General features: G+C 29.2%; 2 protein-coding genes across 2 annotated transcripts; both read right to left on the reverse strand.

The window, feature by feature from the left end:
* LOC109344158 lies at positions 3149 to 7205 on the reverse strand. Its single transcript, XM_019582798.1, has 4 exons — positions 6737 to 7205; positions 5396 to 5643; positions 4436 to 4956; positions 3149 to 3663 (listed from the first exon to the last, which is right to left on the reverse strand). The coding sequence occupies exons 1-4, from the start codon at positions 7178 to 7180 to the stop codon at positions 3242 to 3244; spliced, it is 1635 nt and encodes a 544-aa protein (XP_019438343.1). The 5' UTR covers positions 7181 to 7205; the 3' UTR covers positions 3149 to 3241.
* On the reverse strand, positions 11332 to 15603 carry LOC109344157. Its single transcript, XM_019582797.1, has 4 exons — positions 15126 to 15603; positions 13609 to 13856; positions 12277 to 12797; positions 11332 to 11802 (listed from the first exon to the last, which is right to left on the reverse strand). Exons 1-4 carry the CDS (start codon positions 15567 to 15569, stop codon positions 11381 to 11383), a joined length of 1635 nt encoding a protein of 544 aa, XP_019438342.1. The 5' UTR covers positions 15570 to 15603; the 3' UTR covers positions 11332 to 11380.

Raw genomic sequence — 20919 nt, forward strand, 5'->3', positions numbered from 1 at the left:
ATAATTGGTACAATTATGGCTTGATATGATATTTCTATCAACTTTTTCTTTGTTTTGTTGTCGATCTAGACTATTGTTGTTGTTTTGGAAACTCCTAAAACTTTCCCATAATAATGGGCCGATAAGTCACAATTGCAGTCATGATATGATGTTGAATTATATTGGCTTTTATGATTGTGATGTTAATTCTGATTATGCTGTTGCATTGTTTTTCAAGGGCAAATTTATATAGATGGTGTAATTTGATTTCATATCTATTATAATAGTGCAACCTTATGAATCCTTATGATGAAATGGTACTATACACAAGAAGAATAAAAATCATGGCCATGACCTTGTAAGGACTTAATATAAGACTCCTAATGTTGTTGTTGTATCCTTTAAGAGCTGATATTCATGACAGTTTTCATTTATTGATACTAACCTAGTGATAGCCTTTTCTTTTTTTGCGGCTTCACCCACCTATCAATATTCAATAATGCACATTAATCCAACCTATAGGTAGCTCTTTCCCTGATGCAACTCTCAATGAAAGACACAAATTGTTAGGACTTAAACACATGAGGAGAATCCAACTTAAAAGACTAGTCTATTAGATGAGAAAGCCTCATGACTTAAGTATCACATCGAATTTGCTATTCCAATCAATGTGAGACTCCTAACATATTGTCGCCCCTTTAAGGGCCAACGTCCACGACAATTTTCACTCTATCAATATCGACCCGATGGTAGCCCTTTCTCTTTTGGCGGCTTCACTCACCTATCAATATTCGGCAATGTACCTTAATCCAGCCTATAGGTAGCCCTTTACCTCACACAACTCTCAATGAAAGACATAAATTGTTAGGACTTAAGCACATGAGGAGAACCCAACCAAAAAGACTAGTCTATTAGGTGGGAGAACCTCATGACTTAAGTACCATATTGAGTTTGCTATTCTACTCAATGTGGAACTCCTGACATTGCCGCCGCTTATAAGGATTGAAGTCCACGACGACGTTTACTCTATGGACATTGACCCGATGATAGCCTTGTATCTTTTGGGGGCTTCACTTATCTATCAATATTCAATAATGTACCTTAAACTAGCCTATATATAGTCCTTTCGGTGACACAACTTTTAATGAAAGACACTAATTGTTAGAACTTAAGCACATGAGGATAGCCTAACCCAAAAGTCTGATCTATTAAGTGAGAGCCTCATGACTTAAGTATCCATTTGAGTTTGATATTCTACTAAATGTGCGACTCCTAAAAAGACTAACACCATTATTTCTTTTCATTTGCATATTCTCCTTTCAATGAATTTCATGTCTTCATGATAGTTTCATTAGGTAAAAATGAGAGTGATTATAATATTTTCAAGTGGCAATGAGATTATAATTGTTGGGTAAGGGACTTGGAAATGAGTGCATAGGAATGAAATGGCGTTTGCCACATGCATGAGTAACCACAATTTAATAAATGTCATGTGTCATGACTACTATTTTTATGCTTCTAGTTTCACTAAAATTATTAAATATTAAAGTCGTGTATGGTAAACAAAACTTCTATAAAAATTATATTATTCTCGTAAATATTGAAAAAACCAATAAGGAAATTCCTTGTGTCTAAGCATGATGCCTAGTCTACAAAAGCCATTAATGTTATTGTTGAATTTGAAGAAAACAATAACCCATATGCAAGTGAACTTTTGAGGTAATGAAGCATCTTTAAGGCTACTTTAAAATGACAATCCATATGTTTTTCCATATACAGACTAAGTTGATGGACAACATAAGATATATCAAGCCTAGAGATAGTAAGGTAAATAAGTCTTTCTACTAGGCGTCTATAGGAAGAAGGAACATGGAAAGGGGATCCCTAATGCAATTGGAGTTTCAGGGTAGGTCAAAAGGAGTTTTTGTGGGTTTTGCAGCCTAAGAACCCGAGTCTTCGAGAAGGGATAATCTAAATTTTCGTTGGTTAAGGCAAATTCCATGTTTAGATCTTCCAATTTAAGACCCAAGAAATATCTTAGAGAATCTAAATCTTCAATTTGATAGGCTTGGTCAAGAATCATGTTGACATAGTTGATTCGAGTAATATCATTCCTTGTGAGGACCAAATAATCCACATACACTAAGATTGTAGTGAATGATGTTTGGAGGATTTTGTAAAAAGGGCATAAGTCCATAGAGTGAAACCTAGAGAGATTAGTTTGGAAGAAGGAGTTGTATGCCACCCACGACTAGAATGCATAAGTCCATAGAGTGATTTGTTTAGCTTGCAAATAAGGGGAGAATTAGATATTAACATGCCATTAAGAGGTTTCGTGTAAACAACCTCATGTAAATCTCCATGAAGGAAAGCATTGTTTATATCTAAAAAACAAGAGCTTTTCTTCCTGGTAGGACAACTTAGGCATTAAGATCGACGACCTATAATCAGGTATTTGTGTAATGATAATATTTTTAAATTTGAAGTATAAAATTATTGAATAATATGAGTTAATATTATTAATTTTTTAGAATTTTTAACTAAATGAATCAATTAATCTAACTAATGACTCATTGGCTTATATCACGTCTGAGTCGAGCTTAATATATATAAAAAGATAGCATTATATTATTGAAACATAAAAAAGTGGAAGAAATTTCTTTTTCTATCATGAAAAATAGGTATAATGTGCTTTTTTTTTCATTTTCCTATGGCAAATAAGGAAGTATTTTATTTCTTTTAAAAAAGATTGATTCTGCAATTCTCAAACTACAAACTTTACACATTCATGAAAAGGCATGAGTGCAGATGATATTAGGCCATTACTTTCTGATTTTAGACAATTTGGACTTATAATGGTTTTGGCAAAACTTATAGCAGCAATAGAAACTGAGATACTAAGGTTTCATTAAGTAATGTGATCCGTAATTTAAAAGCCTCATTAAATAATGTGATCCATAATTTAAATTTGTTCGTGATAATAAAAAATGTCCTCTCATATTAGAATGAACTTAAATGTTAAATTCACTCCAATTAATTTTTCAGCTAAAGTATAGTATTGTTTAAAAGAACATTGTTCAGAAACAACATAGAGTGGTTATAAAATAGGTATGAAAATGATGTTGGGAAAAAAGAGAGTCAGGTGGTCATTCTCTAATTTATTTCACTAACAAATTTCGATATAATTGCAGCTATCAACTTATAATGCTTTTACAGTACCACTATTGACTAACTTATTAACTATCTATGATACTGTTGAGGTTTATGACTTTGTTCTATCAATAAGTTTGAACCATTGGCTTGCAGGGTCACAAGTATTATCTATGCTAATGCATTTGCATGCATTGGTTACAATGATGTTATTGGAATCTATATCTAGACAAACACTAGAATTGTATCTAATCTTTGATGAGAGTTGCAACTTTGAATCAGAAATCAATTCCCATTTTGAATTGAAATTAGTGCATTTTTTGTGAAGTTTTGCTAGATTTCCTTCTTTATGTGCTCTTAAACAGAAACGTGTACCCTTTATTGATAGTGTATTCTGGGGTGTGTACTCCCACCCTTCAGAATTAGGACAGGGTCCTAAACTCAATAGGCCAAAATGTGATTTTCTCAAGACACAGAGACCTGTCAAAGGGTGAAAAATCACTTTATCGTGTTTAGCTTCTGGTGAGTTTAGTCCTGCATGATAAGATTAATACTATTAGTTTGACAATCGTATATTTATCTGTAATATAACAATTCTGTAATATATATCCATCATCAATAAAAAAATATATACATAATTACATTTATCATCATTTATTTGTGCTATTTTTATCTAAGATTCAATTATGCTGATTAAATATTAATGATAAATAATAACCTAATAACATAGAAAAATCTTACTAGCATTTGTGTTTTCTCATATAATAATTACATACAAATATAGAAATATTTCAATTTGATCTGATTAACAATATTTTTATATCGATAGATATGCTAACTTCTTCTTACATTGACTATTTTCTTCACCATGGAAAAACGTTATAACAGTTGAAGATTAAACCAAGATAATATCTATCACTTATTTAGGAATAAGATACTATCCACTACTTATAAATAGAATATCTCATATTATTTAAATTAAGCTATAGTATCTTAAAAATATTTCAATCTTAATTTCTTTATCTTTTCATCTTTTATGATTTGCTTCATTAATATTATGTAATACATTGATATCACAATTCAAGTGAGTGAACATTGTATGAAAAAATTCTCCTCCTCTTTTATTCTTCATGCATGAGTTATTTGAGTGTGAAAGATAATAGTTCATGATGCTTATATAATATATAAGTGTGATATCAATAACTAAATAATAATAAAAATATCTAAAAAGTGATATAGATTAGCATGTGTGTGTAAAATATGTTATAAGAAAAACATTAATAATATTTTGTTGTTGTTATTTTACCTTGAAAAGGAAGTTGAATAGCAGAGATCTTTTGTAAGAAATCTTGATTTCTAATATGACTCCAATCTGTATCAAGAATTCCATAATACTCATTCATTTCCACCACTCCTTCTCTAAGATAATAACTTCCAACCAATGTCCACAAAGTCCAATCAAAATCAAGCCCAGAAGCTAATGCCATGAAGCAATTAAAGTACCTATGCTCACCCACACTTGAACCTCTCAAATCAATACCAAACTCACTCACAAATAATGGCCACCCTTGGTCCAATAAGAACCCTGCTTTTCTCATCACATTTCTTGTTATTTGTCCACATGCTTGGTTTGGATTCATTGATGTCCATATGTTCCCATCACTAAAACTATACCAATGCAACTCAAAAACTAGCTTCCCTTTGAAGGAAAGTGTCACTGGGTGGCTGTGAATGAATGCTAAATCATTATCAAAACTTAGGCCAGATAGAATAACAAGTACATTAGGGTTTGCAGCATGCACAGCTTCTGCTCCTTTTGGCATGTACCTTCAATACATACCAATGATTTAAGTAGAAAGTTGCATGTGAGCTTGAAGCAAATAATATGCTATTACATGTTAGAGATTAAACATTTTTTTTATGAGTTGTTATTTCATAAGTGTGTATCACTATTTAGCAATGTACTAGTTCAAATAATTTAGATTATAATGCACTTGGGTTGTCCGCCATGTTCGATAGAATAGCCCTTAAGATGAGAACATTTTGGACGGATATTTTGGGTGGATAATAAATTTTTCATGCATTGCCCATCCAAAAACTACAAGTGGGTCTCAAGGGAATTGCCCCCACCACCTATGTGCAATCTAATTCAGCTGAGTAAAATGATTATTTTCAAGATTTGAATAAAAATGATACTTTATATGTGACTCTCCATATACATTGAACTAGATAGAATAAATGAATTTTGTAGGACTACATTTAATACCTGAACCAATCAGGGACATTTTGTCTAGGACCACGTAGCTCATTTCGGAGGCTCATACCCACAACATTAGATACTCCTTTGAACATGTCAGCCATTTTGGAAAGACCCTTAATCCATAGGTCTGGATCAAAATACTTGTCCCCAAAGAATCCATTGCCATCATTGTTAGCACAACACCATAGTGGTTGGCTCACATGATTGTCCAAAATCACCATCACTTCCTTTTCTCCAAGGCTTTTCACCACTTCCTGAAATAGTATTCTCACAAAATTAATTAATACCCTTATAGTATAAATGTAGGAAAATGATATATTCTCCTTTTAAGTTCTCTTCTTTCAATAACAAGTATATAATTTAATAGTGTAATGTCTATGCACTTTTTAAAGATTTATACTAAATCAGTATATTATATCATTTATTTTGATTATATTTAGAAAAGTCAATGACGAATGATGAAGTGATAATATATTAAACTCATATATTATCAGTCCATATTTTTTTCCCCCTGATAGTTTAGTGACACTTTAATCGATATTTATTAATATGTTATAAAATATTTTTTTTAATTATTCAGTTAATGTCATTACAATAAAATACAAGGTTGTTATAAAAAATAAAAAGGGTTAATATATATTTGAAGGTTCTAAAAAATTTGAAGCCCCAATATTGCATTTCATGTTTTTGATATTAATCAACTAGTTCTAGGGGACTCGATTTTAGGGAAGGGAATGCTTGTGCGGATAAATTGGTAAATTTTGGTGTGAATTATAGATTGGACTATTGGTGGGAGTCCCCTCCTTCCTTCTTGTTGCATGATTTTCATAGAAATTTGTTGCTCCTTCCTAACTATAGGTTTAGGGGTTTGTAATGGTTACTTTTCTTCTTAATATACTTTCGGGTGTGTTGACACCCTTGTTTTAAAAAAAAAAGGGGACTCGATAATAAATTTTTAGGTGAGGAATCATCAAAAATTAGAACAATGGTAAAAAGATTGATTATTTACCATACATTTATTAATATTATAGATGCACAAGGGTTACTAACTCGATTACAGGTTATAAAAAAGTTTAATACAAGAAGAAGGTGCAATGCACCAATATACAAAAGAAATAGAATTTACGCACGCAAACAAAATTAGAAAACCATAAAGAAGAAGTAACCTAAATGAAATTAGAAAAAACATCACTCTATATCAAGTTATTTATTTATTACATATTTAAATTTAATCAAACATTTTAACTAACAAACAATAACATTTAACTACACACACAAAACAACAATAATGCTCCTTACATGTATCACCACATCCAAAATGATTTAGGTAAACAATAATAAATGTACCTGAAAAGCTTTGATGAGTGAAAGATCAACAATGGAGGGGTTATTCTTTTGGATATCAATGATCGTTTGAACTAAACCAAGACTACTAAAGTGGTCTCTAATGGTGATAGAAGCAAGAGAATCATTAGTGGCCAAAAGTATAGGCCAAGTGAGTCTAACACAATTGAAACCCATGTCCTTAATACTCTTTGAAATATCATTTAATGGTCTCTTGTTTAGACCCTGAGCTAATAATGTTTCCGAATGAGAAACCCAATTCACACATGCTAACTTAACCCTTTTTCCATCTTCATTAACAATCCACCTTCCATTAGTGGAAAGTGGAAGAGACTCCACCTTGGTTTGGAGTGTAGAACCACATAGAAATATTGTTGTTATGAAGAGAGGGAAGGTAGAGAAAATGGTAGTGAAGACCAACGAGTAAGAGAAGGAGTACCTACCCATAATAACTTGTTTCTTTTGCACAAACTTTCACACTACTCACAAGCTTTTGTGCCCGTGAACTATGTCTATATATACATAAGTTGAAAATAAAAACGGTGAATTTAATTGAATTTGGAGATATGATGGACTTTAATACATACATCAATTGTATTAATATTTTGATTGTTATAACTTACTAAAGATTAAAGATAATTCTATCCTAAAACATAACATCAATTAAATCCTAAAATTAAAGGATTTAAATTTTATGAGAATGTAAATAATACTCAATCAAGTTTTTTTATGAGAAAAAACTAATTTCTATAATGAAGTTTTTTTTTCGTGTTATAATATAAAAATGTTTCATTCCCACTTTTTTCTTTTGGATGTCTAGATTGATAGGGAGAAATATTATAAGCTTCACATTTAATATAGAATGGAAGATTATGAACAATTTCAATGTAATTAAATGTGGGGAACAATGTTAAATTTTAGAAAGGAATATAAATTTTTTAGAGTAATACTATAAGTTCCATATATCTAATAGGGATAACCTTGGATAAAGATGTGTTTGAAATAGTTTATCTATATACAGTTTTTGTTACCTAAATACAAATTGTTTGTCTTTCATGGATTAGGATTATAGGGTGGGAATGAAATAGAAATAGCCTTATTAATAGCCTTATTTAGTTTGTCTCATTTGAATCAAATAGAAATATGCTTGTTTTTTAAAGTAAAAAAGTACGGTACATTTAATTATGTTGATTAAATATCTACTATCTATCTTCTACTATCTACCAAAAAGAAAAAATTATTGAAATTACTAAATTAGATACTACATTTGTGATAAATGCATAAAGTAAATGACATTTTTGTCAATAGGAATGGTTGCTGGAATTACTAAATGACACTCTTCATTTGATAAATATAATTTCTACTCTTTATTTGTGATATTTCTACTCTTCATTTGTTCAATACATCTATTATTTTCAACTCTAAAACTCACTCAAATGTCTGATTTTGTATTCTTTTAATTTATGTAATTGTTGTTAGATATAATTTTTCAAATTGTCTTCACCAAGTTTATCATCTCCAACTCTCAAACCAATTCACAAATATGATTTTATTTTTATACACTTTCAAAATATGAATCCATCTCAAAATATATTCTTATAATGAATTTTCATATAAAATTTACTAGATCAATCGTTAGAAAATGTGTTGACTTTATATAAAAGTATAGAGACTATCATTATTATTATTAGAAAACACTGATTGCAATATTGAAGTTTTTCAGTAGTCTATTACCTATATAATAAAAAAAACTCCCTCATGACATGTGTCAATCTCTCAAGCCCTCATGACATGTGTCAATCTCTCAAGCCCTCATGACATGTGTCAATCTCTCAAGCCCTCATGACATGTGTCAATCTCTCAAGCCCTCATGACATGTGTCAATCTCTCAAGCCCTCATGACATGTGTCAATCTCTCAAGCCCTCATGACATGTGTCAATCTCTCAAGCCCTCATGACATGTGTCAATCTCTCAAGCCCTCATGACATGTGTCAATCTCTCAAGCCCTCATGACATGTGATTTATTTAAAAATAAAAGGAATATGATTACCTATACAATATTAAAATATAATGTTACTATAACAATATTAAAATAATAATAATAATAATATAAATCATAACATATTGTTTGTAGCTATTTTAGAGTTAAATAATATTTATTTTTATACTAATCTTATTTTAGAATCAAATAATAATGAAATTATAAATTATTAAGTTTATCCGATTTAAACAGTTAAACCGTATGGTCTGACCGTATGATTTTATATATAATTAATAATTTTTAACAATATGAATGCATTGATAACATATATGGTTTTAACCATGCGAATGCACGAGCAACATACATATTCTTAATCATAAATGCACATGTAATATGTGTTCTTAATCATGCGGCAAAAAATATCGTCCCGTGCAAATGCACTGGTAACTTGCTAGTGTAGTAGTATAAAAATGTTTCATTCCAATTTTTCCTCTTTTGAAATCCAGATTGATATAAGAAATATTGTAGGTTTCACATTTAACATATATAATGGGGGATCATGAACACTTTGAATGCAATTAAATGCGGGGAGCATTTATTTACTTTTTATAAAATGTAATAATAGATTTTCAAGGACAATAAAGGCTAATAATAATGGAGAGGGAAGTACTTTTTTCTTTGGATACTAAGGGTAAAATTATAATCTTAACGTAACTAATAATGATAACCTTAGCTAATGACATGTTTAAAATAGTTTGTATATTTTAATTTTTTTCTTGAATGCAAATTGATTGTCCTTCATGGATTAAGATTAGCGGGTAGAAAACTATATTAATTTAGTATGCATTGTAGTATCTTCAAACTTTTTACAACATTAACTTTTGATATTCCACCATACGACACCCACTATATGCATCTTTTACTTTGAATTTCATAATTATATTAATAGCATTATTTAGTTTGTGTCCTATGAATCAAATGGAAACATGCTTGCATTTTAAAGTTAAAAAAATAAGCGTATTTAAGTTGAAAATGAAAAAAAATGTCTTTAATTGAAAATGAAATATGATCAACTTTAATATATTTATATATAAATATATCAATTATTTTAATATGTTGATTATTACAACATAGTAAATATTAAAGAGAAATTTAATCCCAAAACACAATCACCAACCATACTCTAAAATTAAAGGATTTAAATTTTATGAGAAATATAAAAATTAATCAAACATCAGTTAGAAAATATATTGAATTTATATAGAAGTATACATGCCCTATCATTATTATTGTGGAAAAAACTAATTGCTATAATGAAGTTTTTTACAGTGTAATATTATAAAAATATTTCATTCCCATTTTTTTCCTTTTGAGTATCTAGATTGATGAGAGAAATATTGTAGGCTTCACATTTAATATAGAATGAAGTAGCATGAACAATTTCAATGAAATTAAATATAGAGAACAAGTGTGTAACTTTTAGAAAACAAAATGTCTTCACCAAATTTATCATTTTCAACTTTTAAATTAACTCACAAATATGATTTTATTTTTATACACTTTCAAAATATGAGTCCATCTCAAAATATATTCTTATAATGAATTTTAGTATAAAATATACTTTTTCAAATTATATTTGTCAAATTTAACATCTCCAACTCTCAAACCAACTCACAAGTATGATCTTATTTTTATACACTTTCAAAATATGAATTCATCTCAAAATATATTCTTACAATGAATTTTAATATAAAAATTACCCGATCAACCGTTAGTTAGAAAATGTATTGACTTTATATAAAAGTATAGAGACTCAATCATTTTTATTATGGGAAAATATTGATTGCTATATTGAAGTTTTTTTTAGTAGTGTAGTAGTATAAAAATGTTTCATTCCCATTTTTTCTTCTTTGAAATCTAGATTGATATGAGAAATATTCTAGGTTTAGTATTTAACATAGAATGGATGATCATGAACACTTTGAATGCAATTAAATGCAATTAATATTGTAGGTTTCATATGAGAATTATTCGAGTAATCCCCTATATATATAATATACCTATATATGTGTGTGGATAGCATTATTGATACCTAAAAATGGACGAAACTTCTCTTTCTATATGAAAAATAGATATATTGTGCTTTTTCCTTTATCCGAAGGCAAATAATATAAGGAAGTATTCTCTCTTCTTTTAAAAAAGGTTGATTCTACAATTCTCAAACTACAAACTGTACACATTCATGAAAAGGCATGAGCGTAGTGTTAGGCCATTATTTAACCATTGTGGTGTTAGACAATTTGGGCATATAATCCGTACTTTAAATCTGTTTGTGAAAATATAAAATGCCCCCTCTCATATTATAACGATCTTAAATATTATATTAGCTGCAATTAATTTTTCTGCTAAACTACAGTATTATTTTAAAGAACTTTGTTTAGAAACAAGAGAGGGTACATGGTTATAAAATAGGTGTGAAAATGATGTTGGTAAAAAAGGAATTGAGATGGTTATTTTCCAATATATTTCTTTACAATTTTCATTCATAATAAAACCAGACCTTATAATCACTAATAATTTCAAAATAATTGCAGCTATCAACTTATAATGCTTTTACATTACCATTGTTGACTAACTCATTAACTATCTATGATAATGTTGAGGTTTATGACATTGTTCTGTCAACAAGTTTGAACCATTGGCTTTCAGGGTCACAATTATTATCTATGCTAATGCATTTGCATGCATTGGTCACAATGATGTTATTGGAATCTATATCTAGACAAACACTGGAATTGTCACTAATCTTAGATGAGAGTTGCAACTTTGAATCAGAAATCAATTCCCATTTTGTATTGAGATTAGAGCATGTTGTGCCAAGTTTTGCTTCATTTCCTTCTCCATCTGCTTGTAAACAGAAATATGTACCCTTTATTGATAGTATATTTTGGGGTGTGTACTCCCAGCCATCAGAATTAGGGCAGGGTCCTAAACTCAATGGCTCAGAAAGTGATTTTCTTAAGACACATAGACCTGTTAAAGGGTGAAAAATCACTTTATTGTGTTTAGATTCTTGTGAGTCTGGTCCTGCATTGTAAGATTAATACAATTAGTTTCACAATCACAATCACATGTGCTTGTAATATCATAATAGTATAATATATATGAACCAAGATAATATCTACCACTTATTTAGGAATAAGATAATATCTACTAGTTATATTTAGAATATCTCATATTATTATGGTTGTATTTTAAATTAGTCTATAATATCTTAAGAAATACTTTAACCTTAATATTATGTATTTTATAATACATGATATCACAATTCAAGTGAGTGAAAGTTCTATGAAAAACTTCTCCTCGTCTTTTGTTCTTCATGTATGAGTTATTTGAGTGTGAAAGATAATAGCTCATGATGCTAAATATATGAGTGTAATATCTATATATAAATAATAATAAAAATGTATAAAGTGATATGTATATTAGCATGTGTGTAAAATATGGTATAAGAAAAAACATTATTAAAGCATTCGTCATGTTTTGTTGTTGTTTTTTTACCTTGAAAAGGAAGTTGAATAGCAGAAATCTTTTGTAAGAAAGTTTGATTCCTTATCTGACTCCAATCTGAATCAAGAATCCCATAATACTCATTCATTTCTACAACCCCTTCTCTAAGGTAATAACTCCCAACCAATGTCCACAAAGCCCAATCAAAATCAAGCTCAGAAGCTAATGCCATGAAGCAATTAAAGTACCTATGCTCACCCACACTTGTTCCTCTCAAATCAATACCAAACTCACTCACAAATAATGGCCACCCTTGGTCCAATAAGAACCCTGCTTTTCTCATCACATTTCTTGTTATTTGACCACATGCTTGGTTTGGATTCATTGATGCCCATGTGTTCCCATCACTAAAACTATACCAATGCAACTCAAAAACTAGCTTCCTTTTGAAGGAAAGTGTCACTGGTTGGTTTTGAATGAATGCTAAATCTGTGTCAAAACTTAGGCCAGATAGAATAACAAGTACATTAGGATTTGCAGCATGCACAGCTTCTGCTCCTTTTGGCATGTACCTTCAATACATACCAATGATTTTAAGTAGAAAGTTGTATGTAATATTGAAGCAATTAATATGCTATTCATATATAGAGTTATTGTGAAACACATTTTAGAAATTAAACAAGGTTTTATATGAGAATAATTTTTATCTTTTTTGCAGTTTAGGTTGCCCTACATGCCTTGTTTGTATCTACCTAATGCCACCAAAATTAGGGTGGATATGAACATGCCTATTTGTGAAAAGAGCATGAAATATCATGTCACACCCACATTAAATATGGGCAATATAGGTTTGTGGACTGTCTTTTATACAATAAAAATAAAGAAACTAAAAAGTACATCAAATTAAACAAAATAGAAATAATAATCTTATGTCACTAATACAATTTTTAAAATACATATAATAATGTACTAGTTCAAACAAATTAATCTTATATATATTTTTGTCTCCCATAGAAAATTAAAACATATAGATTTAGCTATGCCCATTAGAAAAGTCCATGGAAATTTCAAGTTGACCATATGAGTGCCCAAATTAATAAGGGAATGGAGTATCTCCTGATACAAGAAGATAAGTTATCTCCTCCTGCCAGTGAAATGAAATCATGACATTCATGTTTCATCATTTTCTATAAAAATATTTTTAAAAATAAACACAATAGCACACATGTCACATTTTTACTGGCTATAGGAGATAAGTTATCTCCTGATATGAGGAGATACATTATTCTCGATTAATAATCATTGTTTCTAGTCTTATTGTAGGAGTAGAATGATTATTTTCAACATATGAATCTATGAATTTTGTAGAACTACATTTAATACCTGTACCAATCAGGGACATTTTGTTTAGGACCACGTAGCTCATTTCTCAAACTCATACCCACAACATTAGATACTTCTTTGAACATATCAGCCATTTTAGAAAGACCCTTAATCCATAGGTCTGGATCAAAATATTTGTCCCCAAAGAACCCATTGCCATCATTGTTACCACAACACCACTGTGGTTGAGTCACATGATTGTCCAAAATCACCATCACTTCCTTCTCTCCAAGGCTTTTCACCACTTCCTGAAATAGTATTTTTATATCAATGATAATTAAATATGAATAATATATAATATAATAATAATGTATAAAACATATACGCTATCAGTGCACATATATTTATCTCTTATTTAATACCCTTATAGTATAAATGTAAGAACATATTATTTCACATCTATTTATATAATAACACAATTGAAACTTAAATTTATACTCCTATTTATATATAATAACACTTCTATTTCACTTTCCTCATATAATTATTTCTAAAACTTGTGGTAGACCAGTTATTTTTGTTGGACTTAGATTCCTATTTGCAGTTTTGTCCTATGTTGACCTGTACCTACGGTTAGTAGTTGGGATGGTTTGGTCCTAACTATTCATTAAACATAGTATTCAATTTGATACTTTGTTGGTTGGGAAACACTTTTGATACGTTTTTTCTGCATGAACAGGTTCCAAGGCATGAGAACTTGTGACAAAGGAATTTTAATGATCTATATATAAATTATAAATGATGTTGTGACAATATACAAAATTCTTATAATATTAATATGTATATTATTTTCTCTTTTAATATATGAAAATATCATTTCTAAGATGAAATTCGACTTTTCTCTTCTTTAAATAACATATATGTAGTTTAATATTGTAATATCTGTGCAATATTAATATAGAGATTTATACATAATTATTATATTATTCATTATTTATTTGGATTATTTTTTCGAAGAGTCAATAATAAATAAATATGAATAGTGAATGATGTAATAAGTATAAAAATCATATATTATCAATATATATATTGTTTCTCATAGTTTAATGACACTTCCCATAATTTATTGATAATAATTTGTCAAATAGTGAAAATTAATTTTGGAATATATATGAATAATTCTTTTAATTATTCAATTATCCATTGTAATTACAATAAAATAAAAAGGGTTATGTATATAAAAAAAAGTTAGTATATATTTTAAGGTTCTCGCAAATTTGAAGCCCCAATATTACATTTCATGTTTTTGATATTAACCAACTACTGGTTCCAGGGGACTCAACAAAGTTTTAGGTGAGGAATCATCAAAAAGTAAAAAGCTTAATTATTTACCATACATTTATTAATATTAAGACATTACTTATATAACAACTTTATTTATTTATCACATCACTAAAGTCAACCAAACATTTTAACTAACAAACAATAACATTTCACTACACACACAAAACAACATTAATGCTTCTTACATGTATAAACACATCCAAGATGATTTAGGTAAACAATAATAAATGTACCTGAAAAGCTTTGATGAGTGAAAGATCAACAATGGAGGGGTTATTCTTTTGGATATCAATGATCGTTTGAACTAAACCAAGACTACTAAAGTGGTCTCTAATGGTGATAGAAGCAAGAGAATCATTAGTGGCCAAAAGTATAGGCCAAGTGAGTCTAACACAATTGAAACCCATGTCCTTGACACTCTTTGAAATATCATCTAATGGTTTCTTGTTTAGACCCTGAGCCAATATTGTTTCCAAATGAGAAACCCAACTCACACATGCTAGCTTAACCCTCTTCCCATCTTCATTAACAATCCACCTTCCATTAGTGGAGAGTGGAAGAGACTCCACCTTGTTTTGAAGTGTAGAACCACATAGAAATATTGTTGTTATGAAGAGAGGGAAGGTAGAGAAAATGGTGGTGATGACCAACGTGTAAGAGAAGGAGTACCTACCCATAAACTTGTTTCTTTTGCACAAACTCACACTATCACAAGATGTTGTGCCCGTGAACTATATGATGGCAATGGGCATCCGGACCCACAAGTAATCAAAATGGGATTCCGTGTTTTTGAACATATTGGTAATAGAAAATTTAAGACCCACTTTTGAATGAGTCTGAGTTCGAGCAATGAGGTACCATGAGTACTTCGACATGCTATTCCTACATAAATTTTTATATATATAGCAACATAATTGTAATATCACCTCAATTATAATTATAATATTATATTGTTAAACCGTAATTTTAATATCTTATTAATTCTAAATGTGATCATTATATAGTTAAACAATGATTTTATATTGTTAAACAGTATCGTGATGTTATATTGTTGATTAATATATGTAATATAATATTATGCTGATTAAATATTTCTTACTAAATCAATTTTATATCATAATTTTCAAATAGTGACTTTGATTATTTATGTTTGTTAGTAAAATGATTTTGCTTAATAGTCAACTTAAAATGTGCTTAAAACTTTAAATCATTTTGTATAAAAAAAATTCTTGTTGATTACCTAAATAATATATAAGAGATGGTAGGAAATAAATATGTAATTACATAATTACTCGCAATTATTTTTAATGTTTTTAACTTCTGGGTACCTAGAGATCCGCTAGATACCCAAGGACCTGCAAGTAGCAGACCCAGCAATATCAACATGAGTCTGGGTCTAAATTTGAAGCAACGGTGGTTCAGGTAATGCATTATCCAGACACAGCCAGACTCATTGTCATCCCTAATATATATATATCAACAAAATAAAATAATTTTTCATAAAAATAATTAAATATTATTTTATTACTTATTAAATAAAGAGGTGTCATCAAGTTGTTGGTGAAAAATATTTACTTCTAAAAATTAATGAATATTTGGTAAATCTAAGATAAAGATGGAAGAAATGATCATTTTCTGATTATTTTCTTTTAATAAAATATACTATTCACTATTAATAATAATAATAATAATAATAATAATAATAATAATAATAATAATAATAATAATAATAATAGTTGTTTCAGTTGTTAAACCATTTAAAAAATATAAAAAATACCTATAATAGTAAATAAAAATAATAGATAGTATTCATAGAAATAATAATAATACCAGTGATGTGAGGATTGGATTGGATAGTTCGAACTGAATATTGAGCAGACTAGAAAAAGACTTTGGTATCTACTTTTAACCAAATAAGGAGATCAACTGCTTTGAACCGAGGAAATTCTGATCCGATTGTATTAAAGAAGAATAATACGAAAAGTGAATCGGATGATTCACTTACAATTTGAAAAAATTGGCTACTCTAATATTTTGGTTTACTCCAGCTCAAAATAAGATGGACAAATGTTATTTCAATATAATTACACATAATTATTAATTATATAAAATTTGTAGTTAAATATAATTATATAATTATAGATAATTATTAATTATATATAAAATTACTCTGCCCGATCGTACGATTTAATAGTATAAAAAAATTAAATTTAATAGGGACCTTTTCCAATTTGATGTCTGACTCAGGTTTCACAACTTCAAATAATACTAATAAACAATAAATTGATAAATCTTCTTGTTTGCTAATAGAAAATACATTTTTTTCTTGTAAGAACTAGCACTCATGCATTCGCATGGGTCACTACGTTTTTATGAGAATTCAAAAAATAATTTATAGAGTTTTATATTAAATGAGAGAGAATAATTTAAATTGATGTAAATAAATGAAATTAGTAAAGTAAAATATAATGAAGTATAACCTTAACTCTTCCTCTTGCACATATTCATCATTTTAACACTCTCATGGGCATGGTGAAAGATAAAAAATATTAGACACTTTAGAGTGTCATATGATTAACTACAACTTGGATAATTTGATTATTTAGGAATGATCTAATTTTTAAATCGGTTAAAGCCTCTCTTCAGCACATTTATGAATCTGCAACGGTTAAATTTTGTCTTTGGGTGATTCAATAGACTATTCCGATTGGGTTTATAGTCTTGTAAATGTTCTTATTACATTGTCATTTTGAGTTTTTTCCTTGTGTTACATTTGTAACTCTTCTTATAATTTAATAAAATTATTTTGCTAATAAAAAAAACTATAACCCTGTTTGAAATAATTTGTCTATGTATATTTTTTATTACCAAAATGCAAATGATTGTCCTTCATGGATTAAAATTAAAGGGTGGGGCACTTTTTCTTGCTTTGAACTCTTGATATTATCACATGTGTCACTAACTATTTTTCTTTGAATTTCATAATTTTATTAATAGCCTTATTTAGTTTGTCTCCTTTGAATCAAATGGAAACGTGATTGTTTTTTAAAGTAAAAAAAAAATTTATGCATTTAAGTTGAAAATGAAAAATATGCCTTATATATATATATATATATATATATCAATTCTTTTAATATTTTGATCGTTAGATCCTTGTAAAGATTAAAGAGAAATTTAATATCAACACATAATTGTCACACCCAGAGTTTCTGGCCAGGCAACCTCTTTCAAAGTCACTGCTACACTTTTAGGTTAGAACATAGAAAACAATATTTTAAACTCATTTTGAGGTTTATTGGTCTTTTAAGTTAAAGATTTAGGTTTAAGAGTCGGTTACAGATCAGGAAGGTTTTAGCACCCTATCTGATTATACTATGGGAGAGCAAGACCCAGCCCAACCCATAAAATATGGCCCATCCCATTAGCTTTGGGCCGAGTCAAACCAGGTCACATGTACCATAAGGGACAGATCCGCACAAAATGGGACTGGGACATTACCAGGTCAATACGGGTTCGGGTCTGCCTTAGGGTCACCCGTCCCTAATATATATTTTTATAATATAACATTTCTTATTTTTAACATGCAAGTGCATCAATGTGTATGTAAGTATGTACTATGTAACACTTTCTAAACTTTCTATTCTCTGTTACTTTTATTTTTTCACATTTCACACTTTTTCCTTCTAGACTTGCACAACTACTCACCTTCATATTTTTCTCTTTTCCATTGTAACTTTATCATCTTCAAAGAAATTAGTTGTTTGGGATCACTTCACTAAACTAAACTTCCTAAAAAAGAAATCAGTTGTTTGTGATCACTTCACTAAACTTTCTTTTACAGAGACTAAGAGTCAACACAAAGTCAAATGTATTGTGTATCTGCATATACACTTCTGAGTATTGTCACTTGTGTGAGTACTTCACTTTGTTTTCTTTTAGTTTGTTTCATTTTGGTAAGCTTTCTGTTGAGGAAATTGATTTTGTGGTTAACAGTGTGAGCTTCTTTTGAAGTTGGGTGTCACATTGAAAATGATTTGGGACGAGAGAAAATAAAGAGTTTAATTGAATTTGGGTATCAATTTGGTCATTGCTAGTTTGCTATTTGTTTACTTGACATGTCTCCTTTGTTTGTGACAATGTGAACTTATTTTTTTTTTATTGTTGATCATACTCTAGAGTAAAGACATAATATCTTTGCCATCCATTATAGACTATTGGATGCATATAGATTTTTTTCTAGTTTACTTAAATTATTAATTGTTAGTTTATGTCATTATTCATGGATTAATTTATATCATTAATGATTTTATTATGAGCAATATGTTATCTAGCTAATATATTGTATGCATTCTGGTTATGTTTATGTAATGTTCTATAAATGCTACTAGTTGTTGAAACAGAAGTTGAGGTTGGAGTTGTGCTATTGGCCAATCATGCTTCTACTAATATATTGTATGTTGCAAATACATATATACTACTTGTCTATTTATTATTATGCACTCTATTGTTATTAAGTTGGTGTACTATATTCGCATATTGAAAAAATTATTTTTTTTGAGAAGTATGTTCAATCTTCTTTTACTTATGTTTCGGGCCAATTCAATCCCGTCTAGTTTTGGCACGGTATAAACTCGAATATCATCAGGTTTTTTTTGATCTAGAGTCGGGTCTGAGTCTAAAAATTGACCCGTATAATATTTAGGGTCGAGTGAGGGACAAACATAACCCGTCCCAACCCGACCCACGCTCACCCCTAGCTCATACTAAGATGGTACCCTCACTAATTACATGATTGTTTTATACCCTAATGTTTTTTATTATTTTATTATTAATAAAAAGGAAATATTATTTGCTTTTTGTTGTATCAGACAAGATAAGATCTTGCATCTACGTATTTCTAAGAGAAATAGGAAATCAAGACAACGTAGTTCTTAGTAGAAAATGTTTAGTGGTTATGTTTATTTTATTATTTTATTAGAAAATGTGATGTTTAATCTTAAGTAACTTTCTATTAAAATGAATGAAATATAGTCATTGTCTACAATATCACATCTCATATCTCATAATTTCTTTTAAAAAAGTCTTTTTAGAATAAAGTAATTAATTTTAAGAAAGTGTAGTGCGACCCTCGTGTCCGAAACTGTATCATACCTTAAAATTATGGTGAATGTTATATATTTTATTTCTACATTTTCTTAATTCTATGGATTCATTTCTAACATGTTAACATGTAGTGAATGGACGCCTGAGATGTAGAAGGTTAAATACTATGGTCCAATATTCTTTGTCTACTTCCATATATGCATGTAGTATTACAAAGCATAGAAGAGATACTTCAGGTCATGACTCTACGAGTGGTAGGGATTTTGGTATATTTTTGTGTTTGATGTTCTATATTTTTCTAGCTTTTTTATGTTATGATTTTTTAGTAGTGGAGATTGATTTCTCTTATCTTTTTGCCTGATATAGATTTGTTTGAGTGTTAAAGATTTTCTGGTTTCTTTTTGTTGTTACAGTTAGTCTACAGTACTATTTATATTAGAGAATTACACATATGTTTTCTAAAACAAATCTCTATCATTAAGAATTTGGTGAAGAGTAAGGGGATATATTCACCACCTAATCAAATTCAGATTTCTTTTTATTTTCACGAGTACATAATTGCCATTTTAAATAAAATGTCGAAATTAATTATTTCCTCAAATAAAAAATTCGAATGACGTGTTTTTGGGTCATTGGAGCCATTTTATTCTAAAAATAGCTCAATAATATTTATTGAGCCAAATAATTATTGTAATACCCCTAAATGAGTAAAAAATAATTATTTGACACTAAAATTTAAAATTGGTCAAAGTCCTCATTTTGTGCATAAAAATGTTTTTGCGATTCTAAAATTATTGTATGACCTAAGGGAGTGGAAGGTTGAAGAAGGTGGAAAAAAATTACTTGTGGAATAAAGACAGTTGTGTGAGTAAAAAATGTAGATACATAAATTGATATTAGAGGTGGCAAAATTATGCACAACAT

This window comes from Lupinus angustifolius, chromosome LG03 (assembly GCF_001865875.1).
Source record: "Lupinus angustifolius cultivar Tanjil chromosome LG03, LupAngTanjil_v1.0, whole genome shotgun sequence".
Classification (NCBI taxonomy): Eukaryota; Viridiplantae; Streptophyta; class Magnoliopsida; order Fabales; family Fabaceae; genus Lupinus; species Lupinus angustifolius.